We start from the raw sequence: 20376 nt of genomic DNA, 5'->3' as shown, positions 1-20376 counted from the left end.
GCGTTATGGCTTTGAAACAGAGTGAGCTGATTGAAAAACATTTCCCATTTGTGATTGTTTTTTGTGTATTTTTTTTCAAAATGTTGCAATAAGCAGATGGCCGTTAAGTCGGGCCCTTTCTCTTGCACAAAGCGCTTGAATGAATTTGTTATTCAGTTGGTGCTGGCAGCAGTATTTATCCTTTCAGAAGAGCTAATTGAGCCCTCGTGCTCTCCATTTGCTTTAGGGAGACTGCGGGAAATGAATACCCTGTGTCTTTGTACATGCTCTTCTCTTAAATTAAAAAAAAAAAGCAACCTCTAGTATCAACTGTTACATGACGCACAAAGCCAACGGTTGCCCGCCAACCAATGTGGCGCCGTCTGTCGCTGTAGTTGCGGTGGTGTGGTCCCGCACTATTGACACTAGTCGGACCCCTGATGGTGGTCTTTCAGCTGATTCAGCATGTTGAATCACCACCACTGCCTGCTGCTATGGAGATTTATTTCCTCTCATGCAGGCACAAAATGTATGTGTTAGTTGGCCATTGGCTGCCGTCTTTGTGTATTCAGGTGCCCTTGACAAAGGCAATGGAGGTGAAGCGGCCTCCATCCAGCAGCTTGTTCTTTGATACTGGCTTGGTGTGTCACTGCCCTAAGTTGTTGGGGAATAATTATGCAACTGTGATCCTATTCTACCATCTGTACTATATCATAGCTGTTATATTATTTTTGTAAGGACACATCCACTCTCTAGGTCTAATCATAATTGAAACACGTCTTCTGTTCTGTGTATTAAGCATCAGTCTTTCTTGTGAAAGTGTACAATAAATGTCTATTTTCATGGTTCTATATACCTTTCAAGTTAACCTCACCCAATGTTAAACTCACTGTGTCACTGATTTAATCTCACAAACCTGCAGGCTATCAGGAGGCTGAGGTGTAAATCAAAGCACACACAACCTCACTTGCCATTGGCTTTACCATGATGAACGTAGCCTCAGGCTGAGCAAACAATTTCACCTCAGTGGAGTTCTAAAGGCCTTTCATAATAATACAGTGATGCAATTTAAAATTGCAAAGGCAGCTAATCAGAGTTAACCAACACATCGATATTCTTATATTGAGGTCCAGCTCCCCCTGGGGAATCCAGAGGTATTCCCAAAACAGATGAGATGTATAATCTCTCTAGTGTTTTGTGGGTAATGTGGCATCTCCTACCAGTTGGGTGTGCATGGGGAACCTCCAGTGGAAGGGGTTCAAATAGAATGCTGATGTAAACCTGATCCATATCAGTAGGCTCTTTTAAGCATAAAGGAGCAGCAGTTCTACTTCATGCTCCCTCCAGATGCCACAGCTCCGTATCCTACCTCCAACCACAGCCCTATGGAGGACACTCTGCAGCATGTATTCTGTCACTACCCCAAACCCCCAACCACAAGTGAAAATAGGAGCCTTAGCTTTACTGGAAAGCTTTGCCTTTCAGCTCATTCTTCTTTAAACTTGGGCTGAACACACATTGAACACCAGTTTGCTCGGGCAGTCTCCATCAGACACTGGAATTTAAGTGGATATATCTGACAAGAATGAGTAAACCCTTTATTATTTCTTGCACTCTAACCATAATCTCTGTTTTATTCGCATTATGTTAACATTTGCAATTTTTTATTAGGTTAGTTTAGATTTAACAGTTGTGTCCTCTACTTACCTGGGAAAACATAGATAAGTCTGTGGTCTCTGCAATGTAATTAAAATTATTTGATCTTTTTGTAAACTGAAATGTACCAAAAAAGATACTTCACTAAAACAAAGGAAAAAGGAAAAATGGCAGCAGTAAAAATGTCTTTCTGTATATCATCCCATTTGAGCTTGTGGGGTGTCTCTGAGTAGCTATAGACTACAAACGTTTGATGATGATACAGTATAGTCAACATGTTTTTTTTACAGGTACCCTTTGACGCTCCAGGAGTACCACTGTTTAATGCCACAGTAAAAACTTTAACACAAAATCTGCGTTAGAGTTAGGGAAAAAACTTACAGTAACCACATGTGTCACACTGTGTTACGATCATCTGCAAAACACATAACGTCTTACATTGGAATCAAACCCTGGTCCCCTGTGGCAAATTTCTGTGTATTGTTGTACCATCCACCATCGCATCCACCTCTATGAGACTGTTGCACATGTTACGTGATTTCTTTAGGCATGAAAAATTAAAGCATCTAAGCATTGGAAAACTAGACTGAAGAGCGTCGATTAGCGAGGCAAACGGGTTCATTTAAAACAAAGGGGACTGGACAAAGGAGCAGTTTTTGATGCCTCAGATGGGCTGGTATAGTTTACCTATGCTTCATCTAATCAATGACGTACACCCTACCAAATGATGGATTGAGGTCACCACGGTGGGGAAAAATCTGGAAGCCCTGTATGGGGCTATTCGAGATGTCCACAGGATAGGAACAAGTACCTTACGAGCAGATGTAAAGTAAATGGTAAATGTTCCACACTTATATAGCGCTTTTCTACCTATTGGCACTCAAAGCACTTTACACTGCTTCTTATTCACCCATTCACACTCACAATCACACACACTCCACAAGGGGCCAATACTCACCAGGAGCAACTAAGTTGGGGTTCAGTGTCTTGCTCAAGGACACTTTGACATGTGACCAGAGGAGCCGGGGATTGAACCAACAACTGAAAGATTGGTGGACAACCGCTCTACCTTCCTGTGCCACAGTTGCAATGATCCCACACACTTCCTGTCTTTGGACTTTTATTTTGTGGCCTCTTCTCCCCACTTCCTGTGCCTAGTTCTGTTTCTTAGCTTTACATTCGTTATCCCTCATTGTTTGCACCTGTTCCCTTCACTTTTTAAGTCCAGTCTTCCCCACACTTCACTGCCAGATCCTTGTTGTCTAAGGCTCCAGTCAACACTCTGAAATCTTAGCTAACTTGCTTCTTGCAAACCTGCCTTTGTATTCTGGACTCAGCATCAGCAACCATTGGTCTGATGTTTGGTTTATGTTTCACCCTGTCTCCTAGTTGGTTTTTTCTGTGTGCATTCCTAGTAGCCTTTGTTCTTTGGTTTTGTCTAGTTGATTATTCCCGCCCCTACATTCCTGTTGCTTCAGTCTTTTTAGTTCTTTTGTTAATGTTAAACCTTGTGGCTTTGGTTTGTGTGTTTTAGTTTCCTATGTTAACCTTGAAGTTTCTGTTCAGTGTTGCTTGGTCTTTGTGTTTAAACTTTTACATTAGTGTTCAGGTTTCTTTTGTGTCACCCACTCTACAGTTTTTTTTAGTTGTTTCCTGTTCCATGTCTCAAGTGTATTATGTTAAAATAGTTCTCCTAGTTTTCCCCCTGTGTTTATTTAGACTTTATTCTTTCATGTCCTAGCCTTATTTGTCCCTGAGCCTTTGTGTTTTGCTTTTGGTAAATTCGTTTCCCCTCTTCCCATCGACGTTAGCTCTATTATCTTATTTTCTAGTTAACTCCCCTCGTGTTCTGGTCCTGTGGATTGTTTCGTCTTACTGTTATCAGTTCTCAAGCCGGTTTCTTGTTGTTGTTGTTCGGAACGATTTTCATTTGTCTTAAGTTGTGAATAAAAGCTTTTGTTACACTCTTCCATTGCACAGGCTCCTCACTTGGGTCCACCCTTAACCAAAACCCTGACAGTAGTTGCCCCTTTAAAGTCTTTTCAGATAATGGTATCTATGGCATTGAAGAGGAAGGAAAAAAGTTTTATTGTTCCAAGTAAAAATTGATGAAACCACAAATTTGCCACTTTTCCAGTTTCATACAGACTAAGATGTTTAGACAGGAAAACTTTCCCAAACCACCAAGACTGTTGGTTACATGTTTTCAGTGTCAGTGAACGTTATTAGTTTGAATTCACCACCACAGTGATTCAAGCATTGCTAGAGGGCTCAACCTGTAAATCTTCATGGGTATTATTCGACAGCAAATGAATCAATGTACTTGGCTGGATGAAAATGGCGACGACAACTCCTTCCTGTGTTAACTTCACTCTGACCTTGCTTATTGTGCATGCAGCTGATGCAGATCCAGAAGGTCCAGCTACACTCCCAGAGGCTACAAATTGAGAAAGCAGCTTATTTATCTGCTTAAAAAGCCTCAATAAAGCCCTTTGATAAGACTCCCTGACAGTGGAGGTATGAATGGCATAAAAAGGGAACATACCAGCAGAAAACACTTGCTTCAAGTCTTTTTGATTTTGAGGTAAGAAAGCAGAAGCCCGGGGGCCTTGTTTTTGAGCTTCCTTTGTGTTAAAGAATGTCGAAACATCTTCAGGCCTGAGCGTGACTCATTCATGTTTGATCTGTCCCCCGACAAGGCACTGCAATTTGGGTAATAATGAATGTGGCCTGTGGGTACACATGAATCAGTGGTGGCAATGTCATTGACTGCATCAGGGTATGAGCTGACTTTTCCCTGACCACAGCATTTGAACAACATGTCCTTAACACCACGTTCTCAGCACGGAAAAAGGACGAGGATGCTGCGTGAGACTGTTCAGTACACAACTACCACAACAGTAATTAGGCAATAAAGTGAGTCTAAGCAGCCTGACAAATGAGCAAAGAACAGGCAACTTAAAGAACATCTTACTAATGCCAGAGTTATTGTCCATGTTAACGAAGAAAATTACTTTATAACTAATGTCCGTGATTGCTGCTACTGTAGTTTTGGGTCACAAGTGATACCAAACTTGCACTTTTACTTGAGTATTGTGTTTACTTTACACCTCTTCCATGGCAATATTAAGAGCACCAGTGGTAATGTTGTGGCTCACATTTTTAATTTCACACTGTGTGAAGCTGAACTCCCAGTGTTGGAGGTAACAGTTATGGTGGCTTGTAACTGAATATGTGGTACAGAAATATTAACGAAAACTAAAAGTAGTTACTGAGAATTTAATATTCCCATTAGCTTTAATGAACAATAAGTAATGAACCTGCATAAGAAGCAATTATGTCTACAGAAATTAGTCATTTACCAAAATACTTTTATTGAAAGTGGCAAAAGTACAAGTAAAGAGTACAAATGATCCAAAAACACTGCTGACAACTTTGAGCCTGAAGTAACTTAAAACGGACTGAGTGGAAAATCTGACGAGTCAAAATTGAAATTTTGATTTGAAAATTGTCAAAGCTGCATCTTTCATGTTATAGAGTAGAGGGGGCAAATGTGACTTGTTTTCCATGCACATTTCAAAGGTCAACATTAAATCTCCTGACAATAAGCCTTCTAACAAACTTTATGTGCTCAGACACAATGTTTCTCGTCGTATGGACCCCCGACTTCCCTGCTCACCCAGACCCTTCCTTTTGGTCTCTCTTCCCTTTATTTTTTGGTCTGAGTTTTGGGTGATTATTTTAGTACTTGGTTTCTACTCATTGCAGCCCTGGTTTGTTTCAATCTTTAGAATTATTGTTTTAGATCTTATGCTAGTTGTTTTGTATGTGCAGACCCCTCTTAGTTAAATTACTTCGTTTGTTCACTGTTTACGTTTAGACCTTTATAATTCCGTTAATGTCGGCCCTGTTTTATTTTTTTTTTTTTGTATGTGATTTCCTCCCTTGTCACTCTGGCTGCTCAGGTTAGTTTCTGCACTTTCCCTCACATCCATATCTAGTTTGGGTATTTGGAATATTTTTTTACTTCTGTCAGTTGCCTGTTACTGTACACTTTCCTGTCCATTTAGGGGGATTTTCTATTTGTTTGCTTTCTATTAATAAAAGCTTTTTTCCGTAACACCTCCCCTCACCGTCTCCTTACTTGGGTCCTGATATGAATCCAAATATACACAAGTGTGACAGATGTCTTTTTTAGGGAAGTCTTGCTTTTTCAGCAACACAATTTACACATTGTACAACAACATGGCTCAGTAGTAAATAAGTGTAAGTGGTAAACTGACCTACCTGAAGTTCAGATGTGTTACCCAGTGAATTTTTTTTATTTACCATTACCTAAAAGGAAGCATAGAACTTTTTTTTTGTTGTTTAAAAAAAGTGATTTCATTTTTTTTGGAATGTGATGCTGGCATTAAATATAAGTGGCTATTTTCAAATAGTTTTAACATTTGATATGTTGTTTTTTCCTATTTACAGTAAACCAATCTTTCCCCATCTCTTACAAGATAATTCAGATAACACTTTTATATGAACTCAGTCAATGACAGGTGAGAAATTTGCAAAATCTTCAAAAGATCATCCGTCTTTAACTTGATACACAATAATATAAGACAGAATTCATCTCCGGCTGGAGTCCTGAGTTCTCTGGCTTACCACATCCTTTTTCATTATGATTTTTGCCGTGATTTAACAATCAAACCTGTCTGGGTCTATCCACTGAGTGTAATCTGCCAAATGTGATGAGACAAAGAGCAACAACCAGAGTGCTGTTTCCGATCTTGCTCAAACCAACACAAATTAGTTTTAAGTCTTTAAGCATGCTTTGCTAATTAAAAAGACTCCTGCCTCCGTGAGGCATACTAAGACCTTGAATGGATTGTAGACTGACTATGAGCAGAGCTTTGCCATATTGCTTTAGTGGCAGAATCCACTGTCCCGTGACTAAGACACACTGTCAGGAGGACTAATAGTCTTAACACTCAAGTGAATCTGATGAGTTTTTCCCAGCAAGCAGAAAATGAGCAGAGAAAGGAATCTGCTTTAAGGACCCTCGGAGCACTTGTTTGTACGTGTGCAAACTTTCTCAGCCTGGCGAGAATCAGGATCTCTGCAGCGTGTGCACTATACAAACAGTTAAGATTAGCTATAGGCTCTAATTTGCTTTGTGTTTAAGAATCTAAATCACAATCTAACAATACACTGTTGTGTAAAGAAGCAGTCATTTGATATGCTGCTAACACTGACTGAAAGCCAGAAAAAAACATGGTGCAGTGTGGTACAACAGCCATTCATTAGCGTTTAAGTCTCTTCAGTGGACAAGCAGACTGCAGTTTAGTCCAACTAGTGTGGATGTAGTTAGCACAAAAACATAATCCGAACTAGTCAAATGCTATACAATCATGAGCGACAACTAATACCACCACTAAAGGCAGTGGCCACAGTGCTCAATCTAGTTGCTGAAGTCAGTCCCGGCTCTAAAATTAAAGACGGTTGTGTTGTCTTTGTTCTTTTTTTGATCAATATTTCTACCACTAATTTTAAAATCATATTCATATTTCCTAACGGTCTGTCAGTTCACTGATACTCTTGTCCAGATTAATTTTTCTACAATATGAATACACAGCAAACATTAGTGTCCACTGCATAAGCAGAGTGATCAGGACCAAGCAGTTAATGGATTGCCTCATATTCTCAGACATTATTGACTTGTAAAAAAAAAAACTGTTGCCTTGCACAGTCAGTTGATTTGCAAAAAAGCCAATTATGGTACCAGCTCTAGCTTCTTTGTCTTATGTCACTGTAAACTTTTGAGGGTTGACAAAACAAAACAGTTATGGTGGCAGAAAATATTGTACGGCATACAAAAAAAAGAGAGGTTAGATTTTTCCTTATTCATTAGTCCCCACAGAATGAATATCTGTTTAAAAGGCAGTTTTTGTGCTTTATGTTATTAGTGCTATTCAGAGTGGGGAAATGTCCCTAGCATAAGGCCTCCATCTGTCCACTCTGGGGACCAGAGATGTTAGCGTGCATCAGGGCGGAAGAGAGAGGATGGTGTATGAGTGGGGTTATATGGCAGTTTGTCCTGATCTTTTTCCAAAACCCAGATTATGGCAAGATTTTTGCAGTAAGCCGAGAAAGCCTGTCTGGGAACCTAGCACCTGATCGGGACGCTCCAGGCATCAGGGTCATTAATGTATCTAAAAGCTCCAGTTGTGGTTTGCTCTGCTGTAGACTGTGGAAGACAGCATTACAGCACTTATCCACATAGCCACTACAATCAATAACATTAGAACATGAAGTGGTGATCAGTGCATTGACATGTCCTGTGATGCTTTCTGGTAATGTACTTTATTAAGTGGAATTAACATCATCGTTTATGTCTTGTATTCATTTTCTGCCTTGTCTTCAGCTTTGTGTTATGCATATGTGCTTTTAGAGAAACCTGGTTACGTGTAAACACAGCAGAGAAATCCGCGTTCACAGGGAGAAATCTACCCGAGGAAATCGAGTTCCCTAATCCTCTATTCTGATTTTGAAAACAAGCTTTCCTGTTTGTATTACAGTTAAGAAATCTGTTATAGTGGTGGGAGTTATCTGGTTGTAGCCTGGTTACTGAATGACTAAAGATTCTGATGGATTTATAGAGAAAAAATGCACAAAATCAAAATTCCTAATGTAATAACTAGTGCATCTTCAGGCCACTCAAGTGTCTTCTAAGAATACATTTCTCAGTCAAAGTAATACATCATCTACGAGCAGCTTTACAGACTGTCAAATTACTGAAAGCTCCAGCCTCAGCCAGAAATGAAGCAATTTTAAAAATGTAAACATTGTCTACTAAAGCCTTAGTGATAAATTATTGGATTTTTAATGCTCTTACATATCTGTCAGATCTCCCTAAATCTTGTATTCCACCTCGTGCTCTCTGCTTTCTGAATTCAAGGTATCTGTCTGCCAGCTGAATGGCCTTTTATTGTCCCACTGCTAATACACAATCACTGTGGGCATGATGGGCATAATCAGGTGGCGTTATTGCTTTAATTGTGCATCAGTGGGGTCCAGTACTCTCGTCTCCGGGGGAAAAAAAGGTGGCCTCTAGCGGTTGTAGTAAATGTGACAGCAGCACAATCTAGACAATGAATGTGACAAACAGTGACACAGTCAGTCCATGTGTAGTAGGGAGGAGGCTGAGGTGAATGGGTGAAACTACACAGCGTAGGACTTAGAAACAAGGGACAGGTTCTTTGTCTTTAACATTTTTTAAAACAAATGCACAACCAAATCAAAGTATTCTTGTTTATTGTACCACTTTAACATGTTCAAAACAAATTATGCTTACTTGTTTTGATCAAATGCAAAATGAATGCACCTGCAGAGATTTGCGTGAACTAGGAAGGTCATTAGGACCCCCGAAGCATCTGTATGGTTGCTGAGAGTACAAAGCCAAAGCTGTTCCTCATGCTGAAACTTTCTGAGTTCAAGACTCTAACTGTGTCATATTGACCCTGTGCTATATTGTACTTTCTATACATAGCTCTGTGATTGATCAGATGTATTTCTATTTCAGTCTCCCAAATGTCAACTGAAATTCAATTCAGTACCTAAGTTATAAGACCAAAGACACCAAAGATCTCTTTTATTGTGATGTGGAGGTCACACCATGTCACCCCAGACTTCCACTCTTTTAGTAACTGACACAAAAGAGAGTGACTAGGCTGCTTATGCAAGTAGCAATTTCCCTCTCCATGCTTGGTTTCAAAGTCAAATTAATTCATTGGCAATGCAATAATGATCCATACAGTGCTCCAATGCTTACAATTAAAATGTTACCTCATATTTCTTCTGAGGTTGGCGACATAGCTACAAAGACAGCAGTCCAGCAGGCCTGCCAATGACAAAAAGCTAAAATGGAGCCCTGCTCTCTAATTTGCAGCCCACTCCTGGAACTGGTAGAGCTGAACCACAAACTGCAGGACTGAAAAGTAATATTACATTATTTGAATAAATGTGTTTGCAGATGCTACTTATTATACTGTGTGTGTGTGTGTGTGTGTGTGTGTGTGTGTATATATATATATATATATATATATATATATATATATATATATATATATATATATATATATATATATATATATATATATATATATATATATATATATATATATATATAATATTTTCACTATTTTCATTACTTTACAAAAAGCACACAACCCCAAAGATACCATTTGGAGTCTAAATCACTCCTTTGTACTTTACCACTATATGCACATGTTTAGCAGGATGTTCTATGTGCATTTTTGAAACATTAGGACCTTGACTGGAATGTAAAATGAAGTTTGATGTTACATGCAGGTGTAAATGTTACATCTGTCTAACATCGTTAACATTTGTTAAAAGCTTTAAAATATAAGCCTCTATGTTAAAGTTTTATAGGCTTTCTTGCTTGTGAAAAGGTAAACTAGACCTGAAAGAAGAAAATGAAACGAGAAAAAACAACTTTGCATATATTCATATAGCAGAAATGTGACTTTTTTTTCTCCTGTTAAAAGATCTAAAAACATAGTAACTATTTGCACAAGACCTCAACCATAGCCTGATCTGCTGCCAAGAGACCATAATGTGCATAACTTACAAACACGCATCACATTAGTTACATTAACACATTCATTCCTGGTGCCAGAAGCACAGAGGTATAAACCTACACAAAAGTGACTTGACTGACAAACTGGATTAGGATTGACAGTGGCTGCAGTTATGATTGAAACATTGATTGGATGTAATGATTCAGAGAGAGTGCTAACAAAGTCTAGTCAGAGAGAGGGAAAAATCAAATGATGGAGAAGTACCTCAAGTAGGTGTGTTTCAGAGAGTTGTCAGCTCATAGGTAACCCCAGCAGACTCTGAGAGGCTCTCTGGGTGAACTCTGTGATACAAGAGTCACTGCTTCTCATCCTCACCAGGGCTGCCAAGCACCAACAGCCTCTGCAAATGAAATGCCAGCTGCTGGAATAATGTCCCAGCAACATGTCACAGCCAAATTCCTTCCTCGCCATGTGGACAATAGCAGAGCCAGATCCAAGTGTGTGAGCCAAAGAAGGAGGGAAAAAGATGGCTTGATGCACACAGTGAAGCAGATGGAATAAACTAAGCTGAGAGAAGCCTCATCTAAAAGGTGGAGAAGGCCATGGTCCAACGGAATCATCCCAGCGCTGAGTGTGGGGCAGCAGCCAAAATGTAGAATAACCAAATATTAGCCTCTCCCTAATGAGAACTCCTTCAAACAGCTAGAACTCACAAAGACTTTGGAAGCCTTTCCAAACCACAACACCAGCCTCATCAGGCCATATCCCATAATGCAACACCAAAGCTGTGAGCCAGTGAGGCCAGAGAGTGGATCATGATCTGGGTATCAAACAGCCAAGCACAGGCAGGTTCCTGCACTGTGCTGGCTGCTGTGTGCTTTGACAGGCCCGCCAGTCCCCGTTGCTCCAAGCCTGAACTTCACCCAGGGGTCAGCACCCGGCTCCACCACCCACCGCCAGCCAACCTGCACCCTCTCTGCCTCAGTCGCCCTTTAAATCAATCTGGGACACTTTTGCTAACCTGTTCTCCCACTCAGGGAGGTCTCCAGTGAGACAGCATGATTGACAGGTTGGAATAGGAACAGCGAGATAGAGACAAAAAAAACCTTCTCTCAACTCCTTCACCAGTCTCGTCTTATTCCAGTTCAATTGTCTCTTGTTCTGCCAACACCCCCCAGCACACACACACACACATACACACACACAGCCAATATTGGTAGAGAAATAAATTGCTCTTTAACACAGTATCTCCTCATGAAAATTACGAGAACAGAAGAGACACTAAAACACAGTGACGGGATATTATGTAACTTAATTCAATACAAGTCATCCATATTATTATGTTTAAAAGATACAAAAATATGTTTATATGTTACATATGTAAGTTTTTAATTGGTAGAAAATAAAGCACTAGCAAAGTACAGAATGCTGTTATAATGTGATACTTTCTATTCATATATTGATTTTTCATTTGATTGGGCAACTTTATGTGACAGAGAGAACTGACAACACACAAAATAAAGACGAGTGTGGAAAACATATTTCACACACATGCAGGTGTATTAAGCACAAAGGCATGTACACGTATACAACCATTCACGCTCGCATTCATGTCTACACGCAATTAACCTAACATGTTTGTCTTTGGACTGAACTCCACACAGAATGACAACAGCTGGCTGGGGATTCAAACTGGGGACCTTTTCGCAATGAGGCGGCAGTGCAAACCACTCTTCCACCGCACTGCCTTCATATGTTAACACGCCATTTAATGCATATCTGCCTGTATCTGTTGTTGTCATTCCATCAACATGGATTAGTTTGCACCTGCTGTACATGCTAGTAGGCCCAGTAGGTCATTATCATGTGATATGCATTTCAGAGGTGTTTGGTTTAGGGATAAAAAAATGGAAGTTATGATTTAGGGGCAGCTCATGGGAAAATCATTGTAAGTAAGAACAATGGCTAAAAAATTGTGAACTAAAGTTTCACTTACTAAGTGCTAACACATACTCCAACACGTTTTCATCCCACAGAGTCAGCTTTGTACGTCCATTGGCATATCATATTGATGTCAAAGGATAATATTTAACGCCCCGGGAACAACTGCGTCCGGTATTTGAAGCTGCAGGGGCACTTTGGCATCGGCATCGCCGTCGCCAATTGACGCGAGAGGAATGACTACGTACAAGTAGAACAGTGACAATGGTACACACGTGCTTCCTTAACATCATAACCACATGGGCCACATTGTGAAACAACCATCATCTCGCGCTAGAGTCGAACCCCGGTGTCCCATAGAAAACTCCTGTATCTTGTACAATAGAGCAGACTCCTCCCTACGAGACTTTTTCTCTTTCTGTTTTACGTCATCGATTTTGGCGTCAAATATTGAAGCACCAGGTTTTCTAAGCTCCGAGTGTCAACCAGCTACGCAAATGGATACCGTCACCATCAGCATGTAATGCAGAAGGTCTGGACAAAGCGGCGCTTTTCGGGAATGAGAACGGGCTGCATATTCAGTGTGCTGCTATTTAATAACATACTGTATTTCTCATGTGATTCATCCTAACCTTTTCTGATACCCATGCTATGCTGGTTTGAGTGATGCTTAGATAATAGGGATGCTGGGATATGTCTGATGTCTGTGTGACACTTTTTATAACGCTGTTTGGATCAAACTGGAAAATGATATCTGTCAAAAAAAGAAATAGCCTTCCATCAGCGCCCCTTTTCAAATGTACCCACAGTTATAGCATATTTATTGTAATAAGGAAATAGAAATGATCTGATGCCGTGGCTCTGAATACCAACAGCGTTTGGGAGCTGTGACAAACAAAGAGGTGACCTTGATGTCTAAAGGGTCAACTTGTTTGCTTGGACGAACAAACGGGATGACCTGTCTCCGCCTTCCAACTTGTGACAAAGAGATAAATGCAAAAATTACAGTCCTGCCCGAGTGTTTTTTGAACCTGTTTCAATTTTGCTGGGCACACAATGAATCAGACAGCAGCTAAGGCAATTAACAAGGAGAGACATTATGGTAATGAGAGCGTGGAGCTTGTAAGGTCACTCTCATCGTGCATGTTAAGCCACGACTCAGGGCAGAGATTCTGCGCCACCAGATTAATTGAAGGCAACAAAAAGGAATGAGGTGCAGAATTACTTTACCTGATTTGTCACACACTGACGTGTGGTGAGGAGGGGGAAAAAAAGAAAAAAAGAAAACCACATTTTATTGGGTTTATTTAATAGTCTTCTTGATTTAATTTTGGAGAGACAGTGAGAAAAGTTAACGGCTGGGTATGAAAAAAATGAAATAAATACAACATTAACACCACATTATGGTATTAATATTGTGGCGGACATGGTTCAACATGGTAAAAATGTGTGCTGCCTGTGATTTATAGAATCTATAGAGGGAAAAAAAAGTAATAAATGGACCAAGACTTAGAAATGATTTTGTCAAGCGATAATTTCAAAGGTTAGGAATGAATTAGCACTGAGCTATACTTAAATTGATGCAGTAGCTGTACTACATGCAATTTGTCATGCAGCACATACTCTCTGTAAGGGTTATGAATATTATGTTTCAATTCTTTTTTTTTTCATGTTTTAAATCTTAGCAGTGAACAATGTTTACTTTCAGCATCTTGCCACTCTCTACAACAAGAAAAGTGATTGGACTACAAATTGCCGCGCACATGCGTTATGAAGCTCTAGCCATTTCATTCAGGAAGACACTGATGGTACTCGGCTACCTCGTAACATCTCATACTTTAAATCTGTTCGCTTCTTTCGTGCTGATGGCTGCTGTTGAAATTTTCATTGTCACATTGATGCCACTGTCCTCCAACCAAATCACCGCCAGTTTTCATCAGCTCCAGTGTTCCTCGGGTCCTTCACTGTACTCATCAGACTCCTGCTCCATTCACGTCTTCAGCCTTCACCTCTTCACACCCACTAGTGTCTAGACTCTGTCGGTGGATTCCTGTGGTACCCATGACCTGACATCCCCTCATAAAAATGATGTTATGATTAAATCTAATGACTAAAGTCTCCTCTAACATTTCTATCACACACATTATGTATATAAATACTTTCTAAATTATCTAACAAATATGTGACTGAAACAAAATCAGCAATCAATTCAAGGAATTTGCCACAGAAGACAAAGGTCACAGAATTAATATATATAGGCAGTAGTTACAAATATAGGAATTTCCTGAGACTTGTATTGTATACAGTAGTAATTTTAGAACTGTTTCATTCACTGCAACCATGTCTCCAAAAAACTGAAAACACAAATGCACTTTTGTAAGAAAATGCAAAAAGGGTTTTAGTACAAACTACAAACGCTGACAGTGGCACACATGCACTTCCTTCCTCCTGTAACCACGTGCACGACATTGTGTTACAATCATAGTTAAAGCGCACAGTGTTTCGCACCACAGTCAAACCCCAGTCTTCTTTGGAAAAGTCCTGTGTCTTGTTGTACCATCCACCACCCCGTCCACATCCCTGTTAGACATTTTCATTTTATTGCTTTAAGCATCAAATATTGAAGTGTCAGGGTTTCCACTGTCCTACACTGATAGCTCACGTGTAAATGGGTACCCTAAGTGTCAGCATGTAAAGCAGAAGGGACTGGAATAAGCTGCACTTTTTGTCACCTCAGGAATGAGAAGGGTCTGTTTCTATTTGTATAACCTAGAGTTTTTCATTCTCACTAAATACATAAGTGATTTTTAGATGTATGCTGTTTTAGGGTTTTAGCTGTTTGTTATTTCAAAGTCTATTTACTATAATTCAACAAACTCCAAATTTAGATTTTAGATATTACCCGGAAAGTAATGAAGATGTTGTTTTAAATGAGAGAGAATTTGCATGTTAAAAAGTTTTCCTCACAATAATTTTCCGCTCTATAGCAGCCAACCGGATGCGAGGGGAACTAGTGGTAGAGAATTCTCAGGACTGCTCACTCAGTACAAGCTGTCATGGTCTTTCAAGGTACTGACATAAGTTACAGCACATCAGCAGTTCACCACTTAAGCACACAAAACCGTAAATACTGAGCACAAAGGAAGCTTTTAATCAAAGGAACCTTTACAGAACCTTTCATCGTGTCAATATGCATTAGCTGCTGACTTATTGCCATTGGTCTAATTAATCAATCCCCACCTTCAAATGTATACGCTATTAACTCGCTGATGAGCAGGGTCGCTGCTGATCCAAAAATAACAGCTCAGCTCGCCTGATGACTCTCTACAGCAACTATAAACGTAAGTATGATGGGACCTGTTATACTTTGCTTCATGTCTTTGTGTGGACCTAAGTCATAAAATTGACTCCATGTTCCAGCATGTGCTGGAAGCCAGTGGCTATAAAGACACTTTCTCAGCGTTTTGTGTTTTGAAAAGGTCCAGTTATTACGCACACAGTCCATTTCAGGTCTCAAGTGGGAAACATTATTGATTGAGCCACAAATCCAACAAAAGGAGCTTAAACTGACTAACACCCACTCTCCGATATCAATCCAGAAACATGACTCAGCAAGAACTCACTGTTTTAGAAAAAAAAAAAAAGAAAAGCAAAGAAACGGGGGTTGGGGGGGGGGGATTTTGTCTGTTATTCCCCAGAGATAAGCCACTGTTTTCAATCAGAAGCCAACACGTTGCCACTGCCGCCGCCAGTGCTTTCCAGCTGGAATCAGACCAAGCAGCAACATTGGCCTAACGTTTAACACCTCAACAGCTCTGGGAATAAAATACAAGGACTCTGATTTCAGTCCTGCCTTCCCCTTCACCCACTCGCTGTCCTTCCTTTTCTTCTTCTCTCATTCACCATCCCCATGTAATTTCTCTCTCCTCCTCCATCACTCTTTTTTCCTTCCCTATCCGTGTCTCTAGTGACTTGACGTTTTTTGGCAGGGTTCCCAGATAAGACAGTGGTATGAAAGCTGCGTGCTGGAACAGTTATTTCAGGCAGTGTGCTCTGATCAGAGAGGTTTCAGATCACAGTGACAGGGATTCTTCTTATCATGACCAGGGCTCACAGCTCAGGGCACTAAGGTTTTCCATTTGACTTCCTCAGCACGACTGGAAAGCAACATTAAGGCAAGCCACTGCACATCCGTTCCTAACAAGTCTATTATGTTAAGAACAGTGCTTCAGTGTCTTTTTTTTGAAACGTTATCCCAGTAATCAGTGGTGGAAGTTACATGTTTGGATCTATTTAAGTTCTCTGAAGGGTAAACCAAACTGGCAGCATTTATGAAGTTTCTGAACTGTTTTATACATTTGACAGTCTTTCCTTATGCAGAATGCACAACAATATGTACTCATCTAGTCATCTCCAAGCCTTTCTCCCAACAGTTATGTTTCTATACCACCAATGTGCAATTGCAAATAAATATTTGCAGGGAACACACATTGTTTTATATGATAATAATGATAAATGAAAAAAATACACATACAGTATGATGACATTTCCTTTTCCGCCAAAATCTTGCAGTACAATATATTTTTATAAGCCAACAGCACTTGGTTTTCTCTATTTACCCAGACTTTAATTAACCTTTCTCTAACCTTAACCAAAGGACGTTTGTTGCCTAAACATAACCACACACAGAACTGGCGTGAAACTCCGTGTGAAACCACATTCCACCCCAGACACCACCTTATGACTTTTTCATTAATATATGTAGCACTTCATTCATTCAAAAAATGCTATATCAGAACACTATCCAGCAAGTAATTATGTTTCCTAAAAAACATACATTTGCAGTTGCAGTTTAGTTGCACAGGAACATAATTTTTGGCTTCGTGTTTCTGCTTCAAGGCGATTTTCTTTTCCTATGCATGTTTACTCGTCATGTCCGGTGAATGAAGCTGCAGGCAGTTTCAAACCATTATCACTACGTGATGTAGCAGTGCACAGTGTCCAGGTGTTTTAGAAGCATAGCAACTCTCAGTTCTTTAATAGCCACACTTCCAGGATTCTTTGGAGTGATTTTACTGACATTATGTGTGTAAACATCTATAAAGCACACGTGTACCTCATCTGTGGTTAATTTAGCAAAGGGAACTTGCAGAACTTCTGTCAAAGAAGTGAGTGAAAATTTTTTTTTTTTCTAATCATGTACAAAGACAAAGTCAAACATAGAGTGCACAGTAAGATTTACAGTTAGTAATAATTAGTTTTACAGCAATAGCTATTGTAAAAATAGCTATTTGTTAACATAGATTCATTTCATTTTATGTGTCAGACTTTCATTCTACCCAACCATTAAAAAGGGAAAGGACCAGTGTGTGAGCAAGGACACCTGCATGTCTCATGGACATCTTTTTATCTCAGCTGACATGGGGCAAGAGGTGAAATACAACCTGGCCAGGTTGCCAGTCTATCTCAGGGCTTGACTCATGGACATCCATTAGTAAAACAAGTACTTTCTAGCTGTTGGTTCATGTCCAACAGCTAGAAAAGCTGAAGGGTGATGCAGCCACATCCAGATGACATTAATACAGCAAGGTGGCTTTGCCTTGGTTCCTCTTGTATTCATTACTTTTTTATACCAGTCATCCTGTTGGAGTCTCGACATGTATAACATAGCAAATAAACAGAACATACAGGTGTGAAAATGAGGTGAGAAGGCAAACTCCAAGCACTGGACGATAGCACTGCTGTATTGCTGCATTGTTCTCATCAATGTATTTGATACAGTTGGATGCAAAGGTTTACATCTCCTTATTTTAAAAATATTTATTATTATACTCTAATATTATGATTATGTTAGAGTTAGGGTCACCTTAACATGCCATTTCAAAATAAAAGGATGCACATTTTTGCACCCAACTGTATCATAGGATGGTAGTTACAGTTTACTAAAGGACAGACAAGTGGATTCACTCATTGCTTTTTCCAAAAAACTCACGGTCATGAAGCCGTCCAGTAGACCCGAGTCAGGTTTGGGTGGAGCCTGCAGTCGCTCCATAGACCATTTTTCAATGATGGACGCCACTTGGCTGTTCTCGGTATTGAGGATCCTGAATCCCGTCATGTTCACACCACTGTATCGGTAAGGCTCCACATCCAGCGCAAACAGATCCTGCAGAAAAACAAAATACATCCAAAATAGGAGAAACAGACTTTGATGGGCTTATCAACTCATGAACAGCTGCACAGTTGAAAGGTAATAAGAAAGAGAAAAGAAATCCACAGTCCACAAACCCCACAGTCAGTCTTTCAATCCTATTTAGTGACTAAAGTTTTAGCTAACAAGAAACACAATGACAACTCAATGATAAGGCAGCTTTAGAGCTTTTAATAAGTATTGATGGGACAAGGCTAGCAGGTCCCTGCTGATTCCAGTCTTTGTGCTAATGGCTAAGCATCCTAGACTCAACTGTGTCCTTGCAAAGTGTGAGAGAAAGATTTTTAGAAGGTCCAGTTTATTCTGTATTCTTATAAATGACTCCCTGGATTTCAGCTCAATTTTCACAGCCAACAGTGATTAGATTTGTTTTTCTAGAACACAATAACCTAAAACATACAGCCAAAGCTCCACAGAAATGCTTTAAAGACAAGAGGGTTTTATTTAGTACTAGTTAATTTACAATAATTTCTAAAGATCTGTTTTCGCTTTGACACAAAAGTAGGTTCAGGTATTCATAGCATTTTAATACAGACTGTCATGTTATATGATGTTTACAACAGTTCAATATAAATGACAGTGTCCTCTATCTTCACCTTTACAAAGACGTTTGTATTAAAATTTCTTTACAATTAAACTCTCCACTAGTTTTACTATATTTTCACCACAACTGGATCAGTGGGTTTTTACACCCAATACTCTTTTTGCCACAACCCTCCCCATCTTTTTATCTGGGCTTGGGACTGGCACCAAGGTGTGCCTTGATGGCTAGGCAAGGCCACGCCTGGTGGGGTGGGTGCGATTCGATCCCGTGGCCTTCTGCAGCCCAACCCGATGCATTGAGCCACCAGGCCAGCATGACTAGATCATAACGACTTCTTGAAAGGCTAATGTAATGTACTGATCAAACCTTCCACACATAGTATTAGATAAAACAGTTAACACAAGGTAAGTGAAGAGTAAAGAGAAACCTGGCAGTTAAATGGCGACCATATGTGGCCTCAGTATGGCTGGGTTGTTCACTCTGCTGGGAGAATTAGGCTGTCAGCACCGGACTCTATGTCTGCCAAGCGCAACTGTGGGAAATGACAAGCCAACCCTCTCTCTGTTCCTGCCTCTCCTGCCTCAGCCATGTTAGTGTTTTACCTTTTATCTTCATTAAAAACACCCGTGGGAGTTTGAATTACGATATCGCCTATAAATTGTGCCTTGCTGAACGGCTGCAGAAAGCAAGTACATACATTTAGATATTTGATTTCAAACAAAAACTGATGCCTTTTTGCCACTGTGATGACAAGCATAAACAGTTATGAACATGAAGAATTCAATTTTCATAGGAATTTGATATCAAAAAAGTAAAGCAACAGTGGGAGGCAGAACAGTCTTTTGTTCACTAGCAACACAGCCACTACATGATGGAGTTTCGAAAAGAGTTTGATTTTAGTCAAATCTCACACCAAGTTCACAGTCAGGGATCTTAAAATAATGGTATATGAATTAGCCACATGTTAAATTAAATATAGTATTTGAGACTCTTAAATACTATAATAGTAATAAGAAGAAGAATAAAAATAATCTGACCACTTTTTCTCTGGCCTTGGCTGCTCAGTCCATTTCGGCACATAGACTTTACTCACATAACTCAGATAATCTCAATGGTTACTTGTCTCTATCTCCCTGTTTACTGTCAACCTGTTGTGTGCCCCACTCCTCGTGTCAGCTAGGACTGTCTGCAGCCCCCTTGAGAACCTTAAGGATAAGCAGGTATAATGAATGGATAGATGGGTGGGTGGGTGGATGCATGGATGGTAGCTAACTGCCATGGGTGTGGGATGGAGTGAATTTGTGAAAGAGTGTGGAGTACTTTGAAAACACTGGCTCAAAATTGAACAGTTCTTATCAAACATCCATGAAGAAATCTCAATATGGAACAATAACAAGAGGAGGAAGAAGATCTCAACAAGAGCAAAATGAGATCATTAAGAAAATGGGGAAAAACCA

At 39.9% G+C, this 20376-nt stretch overlaps 1 protein-coding gene across 4 annotated transcripts in view; it reads right to left on the bottom strand.

The window, feature by feature from the left end:
* Positions 1–20376, bottom strand: part of grik2 (glutamate receptor, ionotropic, kainate 2) — a 257673-nt gene that overhangs the window by 112562 nt on the left and 124735 nt on the right. For all 4 annotated transcript variants that reach the window (XM_067510929.1, XM_067510928.1, XM_067510932.1 and 1 more), the window contains exon 7: positions 18157–18330. In XM_067510929.1, the coding sequence (XP_067367030.1) occupies positions 18157–18330 (174 nt within the window). The remainder of the gene's footprint in view (positions 1–18156; positions 18331–20376) is intronic.

Source organism: Channa argus, chromosome 7 (assembly GCF_033026475.1).
Source record: "Channa argus isolate prfri chromosome 7, Channa argus male v1.0, whole genome shotgun sequence".
Classification (NCBI taxonomy): Eukaryota; Metazoa; Chordata; class Actinopteri; order Anabantiformes; family Channidae; genus Channa; species Channa argus.
The sequence above is the reverse complement of the archived record's forward strand: the minus strand, read 5'-3'. Positions and strand labels throughout refer to the sequence as shown.